General features: G+C 39.8%; 2 protein-coding genes and 1 long non-coding RNA gene across 9 annotated transcripts in view; 2 read left to right on the forward strand and 1 right to left on the reverse strand.

Moving 5' to 3' along the window:
• The first annotated feature begins 140 nt into the window (after nt 1-140).
• Nucleotides 141-9785, forward strand: OSGEPL1 (O-sialoglycoprotein endopeptidase like 1). Of its 6 annotated transcripts, none has more exons than XM_080598840.1 (9): nt 141-387; nt 843-1078; nt 1722-2124; nt 3007-3211; nt 3291-3439; nt 3903-4033; nt 4159-4230; nt 4460-4563; nt 9570-9785. In XM_080598840.1, the coding sequence occupies exons 2-8, from the start codon at nt 867-869 to the stop codon at nt 4548-4550; spliced, it is 1263 nt and encodes a 420-aa protein (XP_080454966.1). In that variant the 5' UTR covers nt 141-387; nt 843-866; the 3' UTR covers nt 4551-4563; nt 9570-9785. The 6 variants fall into 6 exon arrangements, with proteins under 6 accessions (XP_080454966.1, XP_080454968.1, XP_080454964.1 ...); XM_080598842.1 differs by having other exon boundaries at nt 1722-2109; XM_080598838.1 differs by lacking the exon at nt 9570-9785 and adding an exon at nt 5137-5789.
• On the reverse strand, nt 5801-9828 carry ASNSD1 (asparagine synthetase domain containing 1; the record flags this gene model as incomplete). Its single annotated transcript, XM_080598821.1, has 3 exons — nt 5801-6131; nt 6650-6831; nt 8347-9828. 3 exons carry the CDS (start codon nt 9826-9828, stop codon nt 5870-5872), a joined length of 1926 nt encoding a protein of 641 aa, XP_080454947.1. The 3' UTR covers nt 5801-5869.
• Nucleotides 9829-12373: 2545 nt separating this feature from the next.
• LOC308197807 overlaps nt 12374-23573 on the forward strand; it is a 146168-nt gene continuing 134968 nt past the window's right edge. Inside the window, exons 1-2 of one of the 2 annotated variants that reach the window (XR_013953291.1) lie at nt 12374-13033; nt 19448-19772. This is a non-coding gene — a long non-coding RNA (uncharacterized lncRNA). The remainder of the gene's footprint in view (nt 13034-19447; nt 19773-23573) is intronic. The other variant, XR_013953292.1, reaches the window with a different exon arrangement.

A 23573-nucleotide genomic window follows, 5' to 3' on the forward strand; every position in this document is an offset into this window, starting at 1 on the left:
ACTTTTAAAATAACATCCATCACTACATTACACTAGCCCTTCAAAAATGTTACTGAAAATCCCTGTTTTGTGCAAAAGTGCCCACGACCTGAGGACACGGACTGGATTACCACCGCAGCGTGACGGCGGCTAGCGGCACTTAGTGGCGAAACTGCAGATTGGACAGAAATAGGAATTTAGCCGCTTTAATTTGCGGAATTAAAATGTGCGATGTGCCCTCCCCTGGCCGCTTCCTCTCTGTGGGCTGGAGCCGTGCGCCGCAGGGCGGAGATGAGCGCGGCCCGCCCGGCCCCAAGATGGCGGCGGCTCCGCCTGCTGCCCCGCCCTGTCATGGCGGACCGCGGCGGCGGGAAGGAGCGGGGTGGCTGGAAGCTTTTAAGGTCGCGGGTAAGGCTTCGGCAGCGGCACAGCGAAGGGAGGGCGCGTAGAGATGAGACTCGCGGGTTCCGGGTCGGGCAGCGGCAGGAGGGGAGCTCAAAGTGCGGCTCTCCTGCAGTTTGCCCGGGATTGACGCGGCGGTGGGTCTGCGGGAAGGGCCATGAGCAGCAAGCGCCCGTGGAGAGAAATCCTCCTGAAGCATGGCTAAGGCAGGATAGGCGTTCGCCCCCAGCGCCTTCGGGAAAAATATTTCTTCCTAAGGTCTTAAAAACCACGTGTGGTAGTGCGTAACTTTGAAAGTTATAGCACATCTTCACAGCCGTGCAAGCTTTAAAATCCTAACTTACAGATAAATACATATTACTGGTATATTTTACCTAAAAATAAGTAGGCTGATTTTAAATCTGTCAGAGTACTTGCTTGAGAACACTTCAGTAGTAATAAATTGTACAATTCTCTCCTAGACATAACAAGATAAATGTTTAGCAATGAACAGCATTGCCAAAAGCCTTTTGAAAACAGTTAAATGCAGCCCAGCTGGGTGGCTGAGAAGCAGCTCTACTCACTGCGGAAAACGGCATCTCCCAAAACTTGTTCTGGGAATAGAAACGAGCTGTGACGATACAGGTGCTGCGGTTGTGGATGAAGCTGGCAACGTTCTGGGAGAAGCGCTGCAATGTCAAAGGGAAGTCCATCTGAAGTAAGAACATATGGCTCACTGTGCAACTACAATACTGTAGTTGTGGCTAAATATGCTCACTAGTGATTTTATTGTTATACTTCCATGTAATATCATCTGTATAAAAGTATTCTCCAGAAAAGTTGACGTCAGTGGGTGGGTATAAAGACCTATCTTTTGAGCTCCGACACATTCTGCTTTAGATAATAGCAAGTGTGAGGAAAGAAATACTGTGCATTTAACAAGTTTTTTTTAATAAGGCACAGATTACCCATCTCACTTGATTAAACATTCAATTACTACTACTACTAAAACTACCATATATATGTTTTAAGGGAAAATTAATCAAAAATAGGCATTAGTTACTAAGTACCTCAACTGATGAATGAAGGACTGTGAACGTTAAGTTACAGACATTGCTTTGGAACAGCACTAAAGTATATTTAAAAGAAATGTGTACTAAAAAAGGGAAAGGTACATTTTTTGACCTCTGAATGATAATTATACTCTCTTCAGTGCATAGATGTTCTTTAGACTAAACAAGGCATTCTCAAATGTCCTAAGAAACAGGCAGAATCTGGCAAGATCGAGGTGTTAAAATCACGTAAAAATATATTTTTACTTACGAAATACAAATATGTTACAAATATTTGTTTTTAACTAGAACAGGTGGAATAATTCCTCTTGTGGCACAGCAACTCCACAGGGAAAACATCGAGCAAGTAGTGAAGGAAGCACTTAGTGTCAGTGGAGTTTCTGTAAATGAACTTACTGCTATCGCGACTACAGTGAAACCAGGACTTGCGCTAAGCCTGGAGGTGGGACTGGACTACAGCATAAAACTGGTGAACAAGTACCAGAAGCCCTTCATACCCATCCATCACATGGAGGCTCACGCACTTACCATTAGACTGACCAATCAAGTGGAGTTTCCCTTCTTAGTTCTTTTACTCTCTGGAGGCCACTGTATCTTGGCAGTAGCACAAGGAGTTTCAGATTTCCTTGTGCTTGGACAGTCAATAGATATAGCACCAGGTGACATGCTGGATAAGGTAATATTTCCATACGTAAGTGAATCTTCCTGTTTTTATTGCTGCTACACTACACAATCATAGTATTAGGATCAGCATGAAGACAGTAACACAATGTGATAAGAGCTTTACCTAACATTGTATTTCTCTATTTCGAAATATCATAGACCTAAGGAGCTGTTAGAAATCTATGCATTTTAGTAGCATCAGTATTAAATATGTTCATTAAATATATTTTTAGCATATAGACAACATAACCAAAACTTGTCTTGGAAAGTTCAATGATAGCCATTATACAAATGAGTTACATTATTATGATAAGATCAATAGCAATATTTTAAAGGATACTTAAAACAATACATATTAAAACATTTGTTACTTTTTTTTTTTTGTATAGCTTGAAAAGCTTGGTTTGGCTTTCAGAGTCTATGTTGCTAGGGTAGCTGACTGTAATCTGTAAAACTGGCCAGTTTCAATTTTGTTTTCATACACAAGCCTATTTTTAAAACAAAGAATGTGTTTATGATTTTAAAAAAGTGTGGAGATGAAATGAATTAAGTTGAGAAGGGGATAGTTTAAAATTGAAACCAACTTTGTTCCTATTTACCTGGTAATACAGTATAACAGTCAATGTGTGTTTCCTACAGCACAAAACTTGGCTAAGTAATGTTTCCTGCAAAATTTGAGGGTCCTCGTGTTTGACCAAATTATTATAGAATGGCATTTCTAATTACGCTAGCAAAAACGTCCATGTGGCATTATATTTTGTCCATATATTGCCCTGTTCATAATTTTATCTTAATAATGCTGGATTTTGTGGTGCCTGACTTCACTCCATTGACCGCAAAAGTTATGTGGTTACATATGCAGAGGAATTAATTTAGCTCCCTATTTTGATTCTGTTTGTTATCTCCTCAGGTAGCAAGAAGACTCTCTTTAATAAAGCACCCAGAATGCCACAGCATGGCTGGGGGGAAGGCGATAGAACACTTGGCTCAAACTGGAAACCGGCAACAGTACACATTCAGACTTCCCATGCAACAGTATCGTAACTGTGATTTTTCTTTTTCTGGACTTCAGAACCTCATCAATAAAACCATTATACAAAAAGAAAAAGAAGAAGGTATTTTTAAAGTCAGATATAAACCATGTGCTTGATGAGCTGTACTCAGGAAAACCCCTTTGATCATACATTTCTATAGGTATTCAAGAAGGTGAGCTCCTGTCTTGTGTTAAGGATATCGCCGCTGCTGTACAGCATGTAGTAGCCATTCACATTATCCAGCGGACATATCGAGCTATGCTTTTCTGCATAAAAAATGGCATATTGTCACCAAAACATGCAACTTTGGTGGGTATACTTGAGTTTCTTGTTTGTGTTACGGAGCATGTTGCTTTTTACACTTCTCACCACATAACTTGAAGATGCAGTTGCCTTGTTATACTTGCTCCCTTGACAAAAATGGTAATCTGGATGGGTGAGGAAGATTGGCAGTATGCATTAAATTCACTTAAAACACTAGAATTAAAGTAATACTCATTTCAGGTATTCATATGACATCTTTTATACTTGGTTTTAAGCTACAAGGGTTTTTTTTGCTTATTTTGTTTTACCAACTAACCTAACCTTCTGTAACAACTCAGGCCACATACTTTGATCTAGTGTTAACCAGTACTAGATAGCTGTTCTATTATTTATTGCTGTCTTCAAAACTGATTTTTTTTTCTTTTTAAATAGAATGCTAGTTAGAATGCTAAGAGGAGTTACTTTTGAGTTAATGCTTTTTTTTTTTTCTTTTTGAAATTGCTGTCAGGTTGTATCAGGAGGAGTTGCAAGTAATCAGTATATCAGAAAAGGCCTGCAAGCTCTGGCAAATGCAAACAATTTTGCTTTTCTGTCTCCTCCTCCAAGACTGTGCACTGATAATGGTGTTATGATTGCATGGTAAGAACTCTGTGTGTGTTTCTGTAATGTTCTTTAAAATTTGACAGTCAAGAATGTCCCTATATGGTGACTGAACCACGTATACATTACAACATACATATTTACATAATTACCTTCTTGCTTAGGAATGGCATTGAAAGATTACGTGCAGGACTTGGTGTTTTAAACAGCACTGAGGGCATCCGCTATGAACCCAAGTAAGTACTCAATTATTCACAGACTATTTCTTCACTTACTCACTACAGTCAGTGAAAGTGGAAGGAGATAGGAACTAAAGAGAAACTGATCAGAAACTGATGAGGAGTAACTTTGCAATGGATATAAGGTCTGTGCATCTGCACATCCAAGTGATACAGGACCACCATCTTACTGCAGCAATACTGTTATCTTAATTACTTTTAGCAAATATACTACTTTATTTTCTAGAGCTCCCCTTGGAACTGATATTTCAAACCAAGTCGAAGAAGATTCCATCAAGGTGCCAAAACTAAGGAAGATACTACAGTTGGCAAGTTAAGATGTAACTTAAGGTAAATGCAACGATAAATGGTTAAGCAAAAACCATTTCAAAGCTGTTAAACATAGTTACTTTGCTTTGCTTTCAGTTGTTGAAAAATCACATGTTAGAGAAATAAATGCTGTGTGGTATCACCACAATTATTCCAGTTGCTGTAGTTACTGTTCCACAAACGTCTAAGAGTTCTAGGTATCAAAACAATAACAAGGAAGTGCATTTTCTAATAAACCTAAATATAAGTGAAAGTATCTCCATTGCTTATGCTTACTTTATAATTTGTAATAAGATGTAATTACAATACATATCACCTAATAATTTAACAGTATAATATATAATTTATATAAGGTAATTCAAATTGCATATAAAAAAATCATACCTTCTGTGAGTGAGAAGTTAAAGGAAGTAAACAAGTGAGCACAGGCTTTCAAGAAGCTCTTCATATGTTGGCTGTGCCACTACAGCTGAATTTCAGCGGCACCTCCTGTTCTTCTGTTGGTGCTAGAAGATCATTCCTACACCAAAATTTTAATTTTTGTAAGTATAGGGCTAGCACTATTTAACTTTCTTCTTTTTTAAAAAAAAACAGATCACAAACATCAGAGTAAGCCAAACTTTCTTCCCGTTGTAAGACATCCTGCAACAACTTCTTTCTTAAAACAAAAAAGGCCAAGGCATATGCAACTTGAGCCTGAACATTATGATCGGGGCAGTTACTCTTAACAGCAAATATATTTCTCACATTTTACAAGGAAAAGTATTATTTTTTCTGTTACAAATATGTGCCTGTCATGTTGTTATTTCTAATGTAGAAGAAAGATCTTACATTTGAAAAATACAGAATGAGCAACTGGAGAAGGCATAGTTGACTGTCACTTGCACAAAACTTCAGCCATATTTTGGGAACAGAAAGTGAAGCTGAAGAGGTATGATAGACACAAAATGACAGAAGATACAGAAATAGTGAGCCTAGCAATCTATTCTCTCACATGTAGAAAGGGCAGTTAGTAAAATGGGTTCCTCAGTCACTGGGCACTGTAAAGTAACGGTTAGGAATGGTCTACAAATGGTCTACAAATAAAATCCTAGAAAGGTAGGGGAAGAGACCTTAAAGACCACCTTCTTCAGAGACCAGTATTTCTTTCTCCCCTATAGATGCATTCATAATGAGATCCTACTACAAGTACGCATCTTTTTGTATTATTTTGATGACTCTAAAGACCAAGTGTGTGAAAAAGAAAATAGACCAAACATTCTAAAAAAAACAACCAAAGATTTACTGAATGTACATTTAGGATAAATACAACATTTTGGATGCAGCTTTATAATTCATCTACTGAAAGTAACTTCAGTCGGCTGCAGGTGTCAGATGCTTTTTCACTGTTGCTCTCCAGTTTTGCAATCCGAGATCCAAATTGCACAGCCCTTTTTGGCAGAACAGCTGAGGCTTGAAGACCAAGCTCCTTGGCTGCAAGACGCAGAATCAATTTCTCACCAATTCCTCGAGGTAAAGTCAAGTCTGCTTTTTCTGAGATAGGCAGTGAATTGAGGAATGAAACAACATCTTCATCAAGAAAAGGAAACCTAAAGAGAAAGACATACACAGCAAATCATAGATACGCCTTAAACGTTGGTGCCAAGTCTCCAAAGCAGGTATACTGTGTGAGAGGAAGAAGGATTTAAACACATTTAAACTCAGAAGCCCATAAGTTTTCAAAACTGATGTTCATTCTTGCTCTTTGCTTGAGCTTAGAAATGCTGGTTTTATACCAAGGGAAAAGAAAATAAAATCAGAAAAGCACTATGAAGGAAAAGGACAAGTTTTAAAGTAACACTTGAAGATAAACATTAAAGTGTTAAAAATACTATAGGAAGCTATGCTGTAACTTTAAGACAAAAACATTTACACAACATGTTCTCACAGCCTTCTGAGTTCCAGGCATTCGTAGCTAACCACAAATGTTATTAGCAGCATGAACACAAATGAAACAGAATTTAGAGACAAAAGTGCACACGACTTCCAAACTGAGCTTTCTCTCAGACTGATAAAACCAGAATCTAACCAGCAAAACCAGCCTTGTTTCATGTTAAAACAATACTACCTGGCTTCTTTTCCATGATCACCAATAATTCTGTCATCTCTACCAAGATTTCTAGAAGAAATGCGTCCTAACTCCATTTCAAGTTCTTTATTCAGACCTTCTAAGCCGTATTTTTTGAAGCAAACACGATGGCGAGAATACCCAGCAAGTTGTTCATCTGCTCCAATGCCTGTAAGCACAACCTAAGAGAAGAGAATAAAAGAAATTTTTCTTAGTGTCTGTGCAGGCTAATAATACGTAACAGACCTTAAATGCTTAACTACAACATGATAAGGAAAATAATATGTATCTTCTGTATATATTACTATCGTGATGGCATGCACCTTCTATATTTACACAGCTTGAAATAGTTCCCAGTAAAGCCACTTGGAAACTAACAGGTTCACGATCAGACCTAAGAAGTACATGCACACATTTATACTCACGCGAGCAAAAGAAACCGAAATACTGTGTCAGAAATGGGTAGCTTGGAAGAATGTCTTTGTTACAATAAACAGCACCTGCTAAGCACCAGCCTTTAAAAAAATCATTGCCAGAGATGGCGCTATGTCACTCTAAATAGTTACCTGAATATACACTGAGATTATATTAGTTTGCCAGCTACTGGGTTAATAACCACATTACACCAAGTAAAAATGTCATTGTCCTGTCTACTCAGTGATAAGCACATAAAATGTCCTCAACACTACTATACCTGATCCTCTACTGTGCCTTCAACAGCAACTCACTGTAGAATAACCAGTCACGACTAACCATTTTTTTCAGTGTACTACTAATGTGACACTAGCTAGTTATCAACCAAATTTACCTGCACACAGTAGTCACTGATTGGAGAATGAGATTGTCACTTGGTTTTGGAAACTCGTGACCCATTTCAACATATTCTGGACCTTCTGTGATTTTATATTTTGCAAATCTGAGATGCACAGACTTGAGCAAAGCAGTCAACTAAATAAATAGTGATCTACAAGTGGTAGTTTTTAAGCACATTATAGCATCATTCCAACAGCTTCTATTTTTTTGAATCGTTCAGAATATAAAGCATCAGGAAATTGGGTAGGGATGGGGGAAGGAATTAAAAAAAATGTATTCACAAGGAAATTATCTATCTTACTTAAAATATTTTACTTAAAACTACATATACAAAAACAACTTACAAAAGGAAATAATTACTCTTTGTAATTTGAACAGTCATTCAATCAGACTAATTATAAAAGATTCAAAGTAGTCATCTTTTCTGTCATTATTAATGTCTATTTCATCATGTACATTTGTCTAAAGGAGCAGCTAGTAATTTTACAACTTCTAGGATGCTGGCACAAAACAGTACCACTTAATTTATTAAGGTTTCTCTCTAAATTTATTAACCTATTCAGTTGGATTGAATAACACTTCTCTACTACTGAATTAAGACATTGAGCATGAGAGGTGTTGTGTGTTATTTTTTCCGAGTCACTGTTGCTTATTCAAGCTTATTGAAAAGCTATACACATTACAGGACAAAGGAACTGAATGGTTTTTAATTCCAGAATTATAAAAAGATTATCAGTACATCAGTAACTATCCTGCATTCAGCCACTGAATTTCAGAGGCGTCACGAGTATTAAAAACTGCTGCTAATTTCTGCAACGGAACTATTTTCACAGTCACAAATCAAGTGTAAGAAAGAAAACAAAACCAAAAAAAAAAATCAGTACCTTTGCAGGACTTTTATATGGTTTCATTTCTCCTTGTTTACTAATAGACCCCTCCCCTCTGGAAGCAAACCAAATTGCACAGCCGATGCTGTCATCCAAGACTGTATCCAGTGGATAAATTAAGTGATTAATGTGTTGTTGTCTCATTTCTTTCAATTCCTCTAGTGTAACATTAATTTCCACAAAGTTCCAGATTCTTGAGGGGTTAAGGGCTTCTAATTCTTTCAGTCCTGCCCTACCAGTGATTCTGTCAGGAACGTCAAAGCAAGACAAATGACCACCAGTTTTAGCATCCGTCTCTTTACAACTTTCTGGACAGCTATGCAAATCAAGCCTTATTTTCTGGTTGGTATGTTTTTTAGTAGTACCCTTTTGCTTAGCTTGTTCTTTCATCATGAAAGCTACATTGAGAAGATCAATTGGTTCCTCCAAAGGAACGTGTCGATCAGCAAGGGCTGCAATAACCATAGAATCAACACCACCAGAAAAGAGCACTGCAACGTGGGCTTTCCCATGAGAAAGGCTTTGAACTTCTCTTGTCTCCCGTTCTTCACTTCTAAAGAGTAATAAAACCCGCCTCTTCACTGCTTCATTTAAAACATCAATAAACTGATGGACTAATTTTTTCCTGTGTCCCTTTGCAAGAAATTCTTGAAGAGTTTCAACAGAAACCATAGGGGTAATGTCACTAATATTAGTGCTTGCACATTCATCTGAGGCTTCAGAAATTGTTTTATTTAAGGGGATAACTGGTGCTCTTAGACATAGTTTTGATTCATTCATCACAAGAGGTATGTGATTTGGTAAGTCTTTTGAAACTTGGTCCAGAACATTGATGAATATTTCTTCTGCTGTTTTCTCTGAGCAGCTGTACGTCCATGGAAAGAACGTTAAAGACAAAGATTTAGTTGTTGCCCAAGCTTTGAGATCAATTTTGAAAATTCCAGATGCTGGGACTTCTTGATATTGGTTACCAGATTCAGAATAAACGCTTACAGATGTGAGACAGAAAGCCCCATCAATCTTATCACTGAACTGCCAAAGCAAACTACGACGACCGAAATAATCTCTACCAAACCATAAACTGTGTTTAGAAGCTTGATAATAAATAAAAGACCACGGACCCCGAAGCAATGAAAAGAGTGACAAAATGTCAGCTTCATTACTGCATAATTCAAGATGATGAAATATAACTTCAGTGTCATTTTCTGTATCTCCTACAGGCAATCCATTGAAAATTTCTCCATTCCAAAGGAAAATACTGTTATTGGCATCTTCCAGAGGCTGAGGAGTCAGTACTCCCCTCAAGTGAAGTACGTGGCCAGAAAACAGACACTTATAAGACAGATCAGATGCAGTTTTTATCAACTGTTGACTACTGTCTGGTCCTCTTCTTCTCAGACAGCAGTGCATGTCTTCATTAAAGGAATGATGAACAGTGTGCTGGCTAGGCAAGGTAACAACACAACAAATACCACACATCGCGACTGAATTCAGACGGTCTACTTCTTGATTTTCGTCTTCTCTGAATTTTCCATCTCCTGATGTGCCTTCTTTAATTCATCTAGTACAACTGCGTGATAAAAATACACAAATAATTAGTTTCGGTCAGTTTAGGAGTAAGCAAGTTTAAGAGCATATCTAAGAAATGAGTAACTTTAGCCACTTGTTCAGTTAAAGAGATGAACACAAAACTCTGAAACAAAAGGTCTATAATACTGATATAACACAGTTAGTTCACTGTAGCCTATTTGTCTTCAATTATACAAAGTTTATGCTTTTTCCCCTCCTCAAGGGAAGCCACACTACAAGTTTAAGAATTGAAGGAACGGCCAGCTATTGCCTACATAATCAGTAGGATTTACACATTCATAATAAGTGAACTGTCAAAGTGTTAATGCTGTAAACTCCAATCAAAAGAAGAGAATGAAATTTGCAGTTGTTCATTCCAAGAAGTCTATTTATACATTTTTAACCTGTTCAACCATCAGCTCTATTTGTCCTCCATTATCCTACTTTCCTGATTCCACAAATCCAATATTTCACACAGCTAAAGTTTTCTAGCCTAGCTTGCAGTTTAGTTTGTCATTATTTAATTTATACTCATTCCATGCAATTTTGGGGATTTTTTTTTTTTTTAAGAAAAAAACGGGACCAAGTGCACACAGCTTCACAAAGGGCACAAATAATAGTGACTCCTCTGCAGGGCCAGATGTTCTCCTTCCTGTCTCAGCACTTGCTTTTGTATCGTATCCATATCAAGCAGAAACATTTTCACATTTATCCAACCCAGAAAAATAAGCGTCCCTGAAGCGTACTTCTCATTTAACATGCAGTTGCCAGTTTTTCATTTTAATATATCTTCGAAAACTTTAAAAGCTACACAGAGATCTTTTCAACAGTTAACTGCTGGATTACCTTTTACTCTGCAAACTTACTTTTGCATTGAGACAGTGTTTCTGTTCGGTCTACAAGGAAGAATATGTTACTGTTGGGTTGCTGCTTATAAACTTTCTGTAAAACAAAACCAAACTGCATTAAGGAAAAGTAACAATCTCAAGCAACCACACCGCAGCAGAAATTGATGCAGGTTCACTGAGATATCCGTCACTTTTTGGTCAGAAGGGTTACTTCTACCCCGCTGACAGCAATGGTCTCATGTACATTTCAAAAAACATTTCACAGTCAGCCCACTACTATTCTGCATTTCTCTCTTCCTCATGCTTATGGGATCATATTTTATTTTAAAACATATAAACATGAGAAGCAAGAATATTTAATGACATCTTCTGCTCAATTCAAACATCATAACTTAGATAAAACATTAACAAAAATACCTCAATGCCACACTGTATTACACTGCACAAATAGCCAAATGCGAATTTGTAAATGCTTACCCTGTTCTTCTTCAAATTAGAAAGCTCATCAATTATAACTTTCTGCTCTTTAATCTGAAAAGTAAAAGACGCAGTCCAATTTAATTATTAAAAATAAACTATTGTGTTATAATCCTGGTGGGAAAAAAACCCTTACCCATATTTTAAAGACAGCTACAAGAACACACGGTCACTGTTCCCTGAACGGACTGTTGAAGTGAAAGTAGACACAGGAATAACAAATTGGCATTAAACTACCCATTATTCCAAACAGGTACTGCAATGCTTTGGGCCATGTAACTGAATTACAGTTTCCAGACTTCTTTTGAATTTAAAATTACGAATACACCTATAGGTTGGTGAAGCAGTACTAATAACTGCTCTGGAAAGGGGTTATCCTACATGAATTGGCATTTCCCCTATCCCCCAAAGCAATCATTACTGGGAAGCTAGAGTATCTCTAGTTATTTATGATCAGAGATCACACCACCACCACCACCCCCAGAAAACAAAACAAAAGCAAAGAAATATGTGAACAGCTAACAACAAAAATATCAACTTTTGGAGACCAAAGTTTAGCATAACCTCTACGATACTTTATAATCACAGATATTCTCCAGATATTCTCCAGATTCAAAATGAAACGGGCAAAAATAAATAAATACATTAGAAAATAAAATAACCAACCCCGCTAAAACTGTATTAAAACTGTCCCAACAGACAGAACAGCAGTGCCATCTTTTGCTACAGAGTGTGCCAGGCCCTTGAGAGTTTACAGGCTGCAAAACTTCTGTGCTAACCCTTCATGGCTCCTCAGGCAATTACGAAATGACAGAAACACCCCGGAGTTTACATGACAGAAACGCAGCCGCGACAATATGGAAACGCCACAGAGTTTACAGGACGGGACTACACGGACACGCAGCCTCCTGACAGGGCTGGCCCTCCGCTCCTCCCCGCGGCAGCCAACACGCTTCACCACCCGCTTCATCGCCCCCTTCCCCGCCGCAGGGCCGCCCCTCAGGCCCCCCTCAGCTCACCCTCCGGCTCAGCTGGTCCCTGGGGCGCAGCACGGCGCTCTCCCCTTCACCTTCCTCCTCCTCCTTTTTCTCCTCCTCCTCGCCCCGCCGCGCCGCCATACCTCGCTCACCGCCCCACAGCCGGCGGGCTGCTCGCGCATGCGCCGCGCGGCCGCCATTAGGGCGGGAAGGGGGCGGGCACAGCGCTGTGAGGGCGTCGGCAGCGACGCTGTGTGTAGGCGGCGGGGAGCGAGGGGGAGAGCGGGCTTCTGAGGGCGGGAAGGGGAAAAAAGGGGAAAGAAAGAGAAAGAAAGAAAGGCCCTGGGCTGTAGAGTTTGGTACATACTTCAGGAGGTCGCAAAGCAAGACCTTTTTTGAAGTCACTTTGGTTAAATGAGCTGTCACAGTTACCAAGGGTAATGGTTGGATGCCTCATCTTTTTGTGCCTCTTTTGCAGTTTATTTAATGCTATCAGTTTGGGATGGAAATCAAATATCAGAGCAGTGGCGGTGTATCTGGTCTGGACACCACGGGAGAGGCAGAGCCAATAATTTGGGACTACCAAAATGGAGCATTTGGAAACATTCACAAAGGCTATGACTAAAAGAATGTGGCAGACTGCCTGAATCCATGGCGGTATCATGAGTAAAGCAGCAAAGGGCTTCGTGCCTAGTGTGTGCAGTCTGTCTGTAGAAGCTGAAACAAAACCACCACGTGGGAGGGTGCAGAGAGCTGGGAGCAGGCTGGTGCCACATGCTCTGCTTAACCTGGGCTCTGTGCTGAACGCAGTAGGTAAGTGCGTCCTAGGAGTTTGAGTCACTACTATATGCTGTGGAGGATGGAGGTCTGAGAAATGTTTCTGATACAGGAAATACCACACGGCTGATAGGGTGGAATATAGGAACATGAGAACGCTTTGTGTTCATAACAATTTTTTTTTTTTTCCTGATTGCAGTGTTTGCAAACAAAAATCGGTTTGGCAAGTTCATCATGCTGGGCATATGTAAAACAAAAATATCCATCTTATCTCTCACACTGGAGACCTTTTTCTGACCTCAACTCATGCTTTGTTGACAGTCTAAAACAGGAAGGAAGCCACTAAATTGCTTGTGTCAGGGTTGCTAAAGGCCACAGCATTGTCAGAGGCGGTTTGTTCAGTGATTTAGTGGATCTCTTCCAATTTTGTGGCATCAGTGACTGGAATCCAACTCTGGTGTATGGTATATTAGTACATTATAGGACTCTCCTGTCAGCCCATGAGCAGGAGGCTTGTCCCAAGAGTGCTAGCCCTCTGTTACGGAAAAGCTGTTTACAGTGGCCTTGGAGCCCAGAGAATCAGCTGGCAGAAACTTCAGCAGAGTGTCCCCTCACTATTTCAGGGCCTGCTCCTCCTCTTGGGAGCTGCTTTTAGGTCGAGCCTCTCGCGTGTGGCTCTCACCTGAGCTACCATTGTGGCAGTGCTGCGGCTGTGCCCTGCCTTGTAGGCAGGACTTGGGTTTGGACCTGGCCCCTGACCCGCTGACTTGTTTCCCAGCCTGACCTCGGACTCAGCTCGTCACTGGGGAACTCAGGGCCCTGGTTGCTCTGTCCTTACCGGCCCCTGGCTTGCTGGTGACTCACCTCGTTTTGCCGTTGGCCCTGCCTCATCACCATGGGCTTGTCTGGTGGACTGGACTCTGGGCTGAACCTGGCGGCCATCACTGGGTCTGCCCTGCGTGCCTGCTGAGGCTGCGGCCCTATTGCTGTGGCCACCTCCTCTGCCTGCCCTGGTTATTGTGCCCAGTTTCCTCCTCCCCAGCATCTACAGGATTCCATAAAAAGATTCCAGGAAGAACTAAGAATGTTAACCATCTCCAAGTTTATAGAACAAAATGTTACGATGGAGAGAATGAAACCTGCAAAACAAGTAGATCAGTGTCTAGAGGGAAGGAAAAACTAATCTGCAGCCCATGCGTTTATTGTATGAATTTCTGCCATGTCAGGCTAGAGTAGCTGTTGCTACAATAGCTACAATTTTACCCACAAGCAAGTCCAGCAGTCTCTTTATGCAGTCAGTCTTACAATTTATTAGACTGCTGATCACTTGATATGCCACTACAGTATTTCCACCAAAAAGAAATGCAACTGTTGAAATAAATACTTGTGTTAAATAATTTTATTATATTGGCAAAATGTGTCAATGGGGAGGCATTTTGTGCTCACGTGTTTTCAAAGAGCTTAAAATGTCTCAAACAATACAAACACACAAATTATTAGAAAAAAATGATTCCATAAATACAGGCTTGGGGCCTCGTTCTCAAGGGCACCTTTAAAGCATGAATGCCTTCCAGCACCTGGACGTATTTCTATCATAATATTTATATGAGAAAACGTCAGACTGTGTGGTCATCATATACTATCTGCTGCATTTTTGCTTCTCTGTCAAAGTAGATTTTGTTTTGTTGTGATTCTGTTGACATGGAGCAAGGAATATGAGCAGCGAGAGAGTGATAAACCCCAGTCTTGATTCGAACATCAAGCCTGATAATTAAGCCCCAGTCACAGAATCGTTATCATAAGAGACAGAAAGAATTTAGCTTGGCTTTAGTTTCTTTATTTCAATTATTTAAGGAGTACAGATGAAAGTGCAGATGTTTCTGAATAAGCATCATTTTATCAGTGAACTTGTGATTTATGAGTGATGATGTAATCAGTGTAGGACATGAATTTATCTGCAGCTTCTGTAGTTTGAAGGCACTGGTATTGTCCTTTTCAATGAAGTGTGTGCTGTTGGTGAGCCCTTTTTGTTGTCTCTTTAATTACACGTAAGAGAAGCACACGTGAGGCTTGCATCATGAGGATGCTTACTTGAAATATTATAGTAGATTGGATTGCAAGCAGTTCAGCATCCTTTGGCAATCCAACAATCACAACTTTCTGTATAAAAAAGAACTGAAGAGGAAAATTTTCAAGCAAAACACTTCAGGAAATAAGTATCTCACTATCTTGCTTACAGGAAATGTTCTATAATGTGAAAAGATGGAGAAGATGATTTTTTAAATGGTGATCATTTTCCTAAGGTATCTCTGAAATAAGTTAGTTCAGTCAGGATTGACTGCATGTTTCTTATGTCAGTTTAGTGTTCAGAACATCTGAAGAGCCACCTCTCACGCCTGATGACCCCTAATGTCTCTATTGCAGGAAAAGCAATTGTTTGCATCAACGAGATAGGCAACAAAAATAGACAAGTGCTTTCCCTTGTGAACCCATCAGTTTGCGTAAAGACATTCCAGAGGAGATATGAATTCTATAATACTTACAGATAGTAAGGTTATATAGTTCGCCGTGTGATGTGATGGTCTCAATTCTCTGTCTCTTTCATTCTGCTCTAGGTATAGTTCAGTGATACATCTGTTTTCCTGTCCTTGCAAATACATCAGGGAAGAAGAGAGTTGTTTAAGTGGCAGGATAATGATAACACAAAGACAAATCAATAGTATCGTGATTCAATATCATAAATAAGTTTAGGCTGAGAAATGAAGAAGAAGCCAAGTTATTCTGACAAGAATGTTCTGAAAATGATTTATTCTAAGATAGAAATTTATTTGGCTATGAAAGAAATTTTATGTTCTGATCCATGAATTAATTGCTGACTGAAGTGTGTATCTCAAAAAATCAGAAGTCTACTGACTTTCGTGGAAAATAGAGCATATATTTATTAATGAGTAATAGTGGATAGCAGTGGAGGGTTTGGGTAAGACTTTATTACGCAAATCGATGTAGGAACATTAGTGTTGTTGTGTTGTTTTTTTGTTTGCTTGTTTGGTTTTGGTCTCATTTTATCCCTTTCCCTGTTTTTAAAAATTGTACCTCATTCTAAAGACTCAAGAGCCATTCCAAACTTAGACTGTTACTCACAGCTCTGTTGATATAGAAATCTCATAAAATCCCACAAGTCCTCTTGCTGTTGAGTGCAAACATTTTGCAAATCTTGATGAATTATGTGAAACATTTGTTATTTGCATAAGTGAGGTAGGAGCCTTGACTTTTGCTGCTCTATGATTTGTGGCTCACGTAATCACACATGTTTTTATAATACTTCCAGCCTGTGAGCAAGTTTGTACCTTGTTTTGATGGTGTCCATGAGCTTCACTGATGTTGGTTGGAATTTTTGGCAGTGGTAGAAGGATGAAGAGTCTGGCTCCCAGCAGAGCTATGAGAAACAAAAATTTGGCCGCAGGAATAATTAGCAACACAGTAATTTGCTAACATTACACTTAGCATTGCTGTATTTGCCTTCACCAGAAAGAGAAACTGAGGATACAGTTTCATAACAGGTCAGTCTGGCTGCTCCCTCCACCTTCAGCCACACTCTCCTGCCTCCAGCCTCACGTCACCGCAGCTGCCCGTGGGACTGCGCGGTGAGACAAAGGAGGAAGCTGGGTGCTTACGTGATCCCGGCACTCCAAAAGCAGATTAGCTGAAGGTGATGGACAGCTGTTGCCTATGGTTTGGAAGGGTTCAAGGGCTCGTCCTTCAAATTCTACAAGAAACACACGTACTTGGATCACAGTTTTGATGCTATTGGTTAGTGTTAGTGGTGGTTTGTCACTCCTGTTCTGTGGAGTAATTTGTTTAATCGGAGCACCTCCCAGCCATCTGCCGGCGGTGTATTTTATTTGCTGTTCTGTTACGAAGGTTGATGATTAAGTAACCCGGTAGTCAAAGTATAATTTCTGTAATGACAATCCCTTTCATGTTCAGTAATAAACACAGTTAATGTTTATTAATCAAAAAAGTTTCTGAGATTGTTACATCGGTTGGTTCATAGGAGTGACAATAATGGTCTTGAGGCGTAACAGCGAACATGGAGCGTTTTCAGCTTCTGGTCTTACCATGCATTGTGGATACATGCTTATATGGAATGTGCTTTTGAGAAGTCCTTTTAAAGATGAATGGCTTCCTACTACGTCATTGCTCCTGAACTTACCCACGTTTTACCCACAGTAAGAGTAGCTGTGTTTAAAACTCAGCAAAGGAAAAGGTCTGCACCTTTCCTCTCCATGTGCAGGCCTGTGAGATCAAAAATCAACCTCACTTCATGGCTACTCCATCTCGGTCTTTCACTGTGCGCCCACGTTTGAGAGGTGGTGGGGTGAATGCTCTCACGCTGTCTAAAATATGAGGTTGTCAGCTAAGTGGGCAACGTGGTTCAGTGATACAGCTCTGCTCAGTCTGCCTGTGCTTGTGCCCACCTCTGGTGCTCCGGGCTATTTTTAGCATGAAACTATTTTTGGGAGGTAAACTTGTAAGGTTCATTCAGTTCCTAGAGGGGGCAGGCAAGTGTACAAGGAGGGGAGGTACTTAGCTGGGGCCTGAGAATGAGCTGTTAGCTGCTCGAAGTCTCCCAAGAGTCTGGAAATTTTTGGCAAATGGGCTGGAGGTAATTTTATCCCAACAGCAGCCTTGAGAAATAACAAAACAGGAGAGCTTCACTAATGCTTTCCCCTTGCTCCAAGAGAGGAGTACTGGCTGGGAAAGGATTCCATCTGCTGCCAGATGGGCAGCAGCCAAGGTGGCCTTCATGTGTGTTTTCCCTCAGGTTTCTTCCTGCCCAGGGGATTATACTTCCTACCTGGAGGACGGCACTTCCTACCCAGCATGTTCTTTCGCAAGTTACAAAATACGGGTTGTAGTCCACACAGGTCACAAGAATAGACAAGGCAGTGAGAAGGAATTTTACACTTCTACATAGCTAGCTGAGCTAGACAGGAGAAAACCATTTCTTTACTGCCTTGCAGATACTGGTAACTACTGGCACTTAAATTTAATTTGCCATCGTGATGCTTGAAAGTCACTGGAACTGAACAGTACCAGGACAACTGTAGCTCTAAGGTTGGCCACAAGAGAGCAAGCTGAAACTGTGCTGGCTCTTCGGCAAACCCAGAGCTGGTCAAAGAAAGAATGGAGCCTGGGTTATAGGACAGGTAGATAGGGGAGTGCGTGGTCAGGTGGTATCTGCATTACTTTTGTCTTTTTTGGAATCTTTTCCATTCTGATCCTGGGTTATTTTGTGTTCTGACATTGCAGCTTCAGGATCCACATGAGTAAATTCTGAGGCATAACAATGATCTCTACATTAACTTCTCTGTTAAACCTATATCTTAGTAACTTATTAACTCATGCCAGGGTAGTCCAAGAAAATTCAAATTGCTGAAATTAATCAGTGTAGCTTCGCGATAATCCTTTTGCTAATTTGATTGAGACGTTGGGATTTGAAGGAAGTCAGGTTAGCTTACACAACTAGGAATCTGGATCTTTGTACCTGAATCTATGCAAAGTTGTGGTTTGTTTCCTTAGGTTAAGTATCTGGATTATCAGTTGCACAAGAAACCTTGCAAACCCTCTAATCATTCTGCTTTAAAAGTCCTGTTACTGCAAACAAAACAAGATCTCGGAGCATTTTGTGAGCTTGTAGCACAGCCAGGTTTTTTCAGTATCTGCTTTTGATACACTTTTAAAGCAATCAGTGACCTTCTTTGCACAAAACTTCTGTGTTGATCAGATGCAGGCAATTCTTAATTTTCCAATTAAAAGCAGAATTTCATCACTTTCACATGGAATGTTTTCAGGCTATTGTGAAAATAGCTAAGAACTTGCACAGCATCGTCTATCAAGTTTTTTTATATTCTGATTACATTGCTTAAAGCTTCTGAGTGCGTTGGACCAAGCAGCTTGTTTATAAAGATATTCCCAGCATAGTCTTTCATCTGATGATTTAAACATAAAAGGTCTAAAAATAGACTTTTCCAAGTCCACACTGTGTTCCCTGGTGTAAAATTGAGATATCCCTAATGAATACAAGGTCCTTTCTCCAGGTCTTATGTCGCTATAGCTGAGAATGCAGTCTGACGTTTAATTCTCATATCTTTCCTTCCTTAATGCAGAACACCTTGCTGTGCACTGCTTAGAAGTTCATATGAGTTGCAGTTTTACCTAGTAAAGTAGAACAAAAAGATTTGTGTTGTCATATTTGTTATACAGACTTAATAAACTGACATGGCATTCCCTCACATATGTTAAATAACCAACACACCGGTTCACTTTAGTAAGTGTCTAGTTTGAGAATGGAATCAGATTTCTAGATACACCTTTTGAGCAATGAATGTTCAGGCATCTTAAAAAATCGAGTGCTCTGTCTTATAACAACAATCATTTTGTTTACAGTATGAAGCCTGGAAGCTGGAAGCCCTTCTTTTGATGCTGTTAAAGAGCATGGGCATGAGAAGCTCAGAACTGTCTGTGGACAGCAGATGGACCTACGCCTCATTCGTGTTACCTTGGAGTGGAGCATCTCGATGCAAAGTCAGATGACTGCTAGTATATCTATCTAATACTGAAAGGAAAAGAAACTGCACCAACCACACACCGAGAGAAGAGGCAGCCTGACCAGGAGCCTGTTTTTTTGCAAGTTGAGCTGGGAAGCCTGAAGAAGATTAGAGAGATAGTTATGTGCTTGCTCCTATTTCCTGTTGGGAGTTCCTCCCTGTTGGTAAGTACTGTGTTTAAAATATTATGCACAACTGATATTTTCTTGAAGATAAAACACAGAGATTAGATTGCTTTGAAGGAGTAGGCCGGCCTAAGCAGTATGGGCTAAAGGTACAGAAGCGGCAGCCTGCTTGCGATATTCCAACATGAGTCTCCTAGAACCAGGGCCTTTGTCATTGCAGAATGTTACATCTCATAAGGCACATTCCCTCAGACAGAAAATAAACCTGCCTAATTGTGAATTTGGGCAGACCGGATCACATCTGAGTAGGCTGGAGAGAGGAGGAAATGCCTAATACCTTTGCAAAACTCTCTGAGGCGAGAGTGATGGTAAGGCTGGTCAAAGGCACGCAGCTGGATTAGGATTTACCTAGACTGATTTATTAAATGTGGTGCTCTTGAGTGCTCTTTGTTGCTCTGTCCTCTTTTTTACACACATGTGGACTTAGTGCTTTCTAGCGAGCAAATATGGCCACTTGAGCACCAAGGACAGAAAATTTAGTTTTCCCAGGGTTAGAGGGGGGACTGATTTGAAAGGAAACTCTCAGGTTTTCAAATTCTAATGTGCCAGAGGACATTTTATCAGACAGTTTGTTGTGCTTCACTTATTTTTATACTTTGTCCTTTGTGCCTTATGCTATGCTGAGGGCTTTCCATTTACCCACTGACTTTATTACCCTCGAGCATTTTTTTTCTACTTGAAGCTTTGGTACAAATCAGCCTGTACCGTCAGGACAACCTGGGACCCAAATAACTGAAGTCCTGTTGGAGCCTAGGATTCCACAGTTAGGTGAGCTCTGACAGAAGAGCTTACAGCCTAGATCTCATGAGACATTTATTTTGGAATGTCATGGGACAAAAGCATCTTCAGTTTGCCATGTTGGCATAAAAACTGGAGAAAGGCAAAATTCACTAGTCATGAGTTGCTGCTCTGTCCTGTGCAGTACTGGGACTGCCATCTTATTTGAAGTCTGAACATCACTGAGATTTAACTGTTCTCCCCAGCTACCCTCCTGTGAAACACGGTCACTGACCGTATATTCTTTCCCACTTTTACCACAACTTTTGGAATAATTACAGCTGTTAGAATTGAGCAAGGACATACAGCAGTATGAAAGGACTATAGCTACCGTGAGGTGTAAGAACCTCATCTCTTAGATAGTATTACAGCACTCAGAAGGCTTCCTTCTTTTCCAAAGCAGAACCGCTAGACGCTAAGAATCCAGCAGTGTAAATCTTAGTAGGCTTTAAATATTTGTATAGCTGTAGCTGATATGATTATTTGAAATGTAGTAATGTTGACTGAGTTTCTAGTACTCACAGTGGTGATTTTTGAATATGTTAGTTCATCACTTGGAGCCAAAACCACCACAAGGGAGGGAGACGCATTATTATGTAATTGCTGGCATGTATTTTAACTGGTGGATATTTAGCAAAACATTGACAATGACTTGGAGTCTTAACAGTGGTTTAGGTAATAGAAAACTTTAAAAAGGTTTTTTCTGTCAGTCAAATACGTTGTCATATGTGATAGAGGTAGTCTAGATAAATCATATAATTTTACAACATTGAACATTAGAGTAACATACTGTTTTTATAAATACTCATTTATTTAATGAAAGATATTGGTGTTTAGCACTTCTGAATTCAAGACAGTAAGGTAGCTGTCTGGAGAAGGAACTAAAACATCATATTAGACACCTGTAAATTAAAATCTCAGCCACCACACACTGAGAGTTCAGTTAATGCTGTTAGAGCAAACTTTTAAAACTTTCTAAAAAGAGAAGAATATGAGAGTATCAGTGTAACTTGACAGAGATGCTAAAAATGACCCTTGTTAGCTGTGGAAGTTCGTAATAAGACTAGCAAATTTAGAACAAACAGCCTTTGTAAAATTCTGCTTACAATCTTTATAGGCTGAAGATGGCAGTAAGGTAAGTAAGGTAAGATTACTTGGGTGTAAAGGAAGAAAATTCAGAGCAACCTATGAGCAACATGCAACCACATTTGATTCTCTCTGGACTGGAACAAAGAAGCACAACAGTAAGTTGTAATTGAAGAACAGAAATTCCTAGAATTATGCCAATCCAAAAGGAGGTGTAAGTTCTTTCAAAGAGAGGGAAAACCAGCAAACATTTTTCACTCTCTTTGGATCTTCTGAGCCTTCTCAGGCGGTTTCCTCTGGGGTTCTCCCAGTAAACGTTACAAAATAATTATCAGGGAGATGATGAATTTCAGTTCTTGATGTGGAAGCTCAAAAGTGATACTTGAGGAACATGGTAGATTTTTCAAGTGTGGACTGTGTATATTGATATGGCTTTTCCTTATAATGCACCAAAAATAGCCCATAATATTATCTCCATCATAAAGCTATTTCAGTATACTTGTGCCTGAATTACAGTACTAAATTGGTACAAGGAAAATTCTGCTACTACTGATACACAGCACTCTGTGGAAACAAGTAAGTTAGAACCTAAGATATGACACAAGTGTCTGCTTGCAGTCAGATCAAAGGTCCATCTTGGTCTGTAGGCTGCTTCTGGCTGTATTCGAGAGCTGAAGCCCAGAAAAGAATATGCAAAGAAGTATAAAAAAAAATTATCAAGTGCTGATTGTACTAAAAAGGTGATCTGTGTGGCAGAAGTTCTTTGGTTTTTGAAAGCATACTGTCTTCTTTAACGAGATGAGTTGGGTTTGTTCCTACTGCTTGCTGATAACGGAGGAGCCAGGTGCATGCCTTCTCGGAGTAGAGAACGAAAGTGCAGTGTATATAAAAACTTTCTGGGGAACTTGTCAGTTTTTCCAGGTAGACAGCTCAGCAGTTAAGAGGAATTTTTAGGGAATAAATGTTTCTTTGCTTCTTCTAATTTATTGGACTCGGAGAACTACAGTTTTCTAGCACAAGGGCATGTTAAAAAGGAAAAGAAAGACACATTGTCTCTCAGTAATAATCTGCAAAAGAAGTTGTATTGCTAAAATCATTTTACGGATGCTAGGATGTATGTAACAATGTGTGTTTGTGGTATGCAGAAAGCACTAAGTAATCAGCCCCCCAAATGGCTGCTAGAGACCATCCTACGTAGGTTAAATGAGGGGGGAGCATTCTCACTGTTCATGTCAAAGCCAGGATTATAATTTAGTCCTTGGTTTATTGCCATGTGGAATGCACAAGACGGCACTACTACTTCTTGAGGAAGTGTTCAGATTTCATGTTTTTGTCTGTAAATGTAGTCAAAATTCTCTTGCTGATGTTGTTCATAACTCAAAAGACAATTCAAAATTTAAAGCAATCCTTACGCAGATAGAAGAGTATGGTTAAGATGTTGGCATCTCAAAAGAAAAAGCTCTCTGGCTGAAGCTTACAGAGACACTGGACTCTAAGGATCCCTGCAGCATCTGTCCCACTGGAAAAAAAAAACAAACGCAAAACAACCAACCAGAAAAACAAACAAACAAACAAAACACACAACAAAAAACAGGCCCAAGCCCCTACAAGGCTGTGCCTGACATGTTGGTGAGCAGAACTTAAGTGATATGTTTGCCACCACTGCTAAAGAAGTTATACTGTATTCAACACAATTAAAGGGCAGAGCAGACAGGTTTGGCAAATACCTTCTGAAAAGGCCTCTCTTTAAAATAAGCAAAAGAGACTAGCCAGGCCTCACAACTGTCAGATTTGCTCTGTTAGTTAAACTGCTACTGCAGAAATTATATTATAAGACGTTAATGACTGAAATCATATTAACTAGAAGGATGCCATGATCCTCTTAAAAATCAGTGAGATGATGCCATTACCCTTTCT

The sequence above is a fragment of the Anser brachyrhynchus genome (genome assembly GCF_964034855.1).
Source record: "Anser brachyrhynchus genome assembly, chromosome: 7".
In the NCBI taxonomy this organism is placed as follows: domain Eukaryota; kingdom Metazoa; phylum Chordata; class Aves; order Anseriformes; family Anatidae; genus Anser; species Anser brachyrhynchus.

What these genes read in the sequence shown, in the direction of transcription:
- OSGEPL1 (XM_080598840.1), top strand. Translation starts at nt 867, where the DNA reads ATGAACAGCATTGCCAAAAGCCTTTTGAAAACAGTTAAATGCAGCCCA. An exon ending in CACCAAAACATGCAACTTTG is followed by an intron (nt 3,440 to 3,902) that starts GTGGGTATACTT and finishes AATTGCTGTCAG; the next exon opens with GTTGTATCAGGAGGAGTTGC. An exon ending in AATGGTGTTATGATTGCATG is followed by an intron (nt 4,034 to 4,158) that starts GTAAGAACTCTG and finishes CTTCTTGCTTAG; the next exon opens with GAATGGCATTGAAAGATTAC.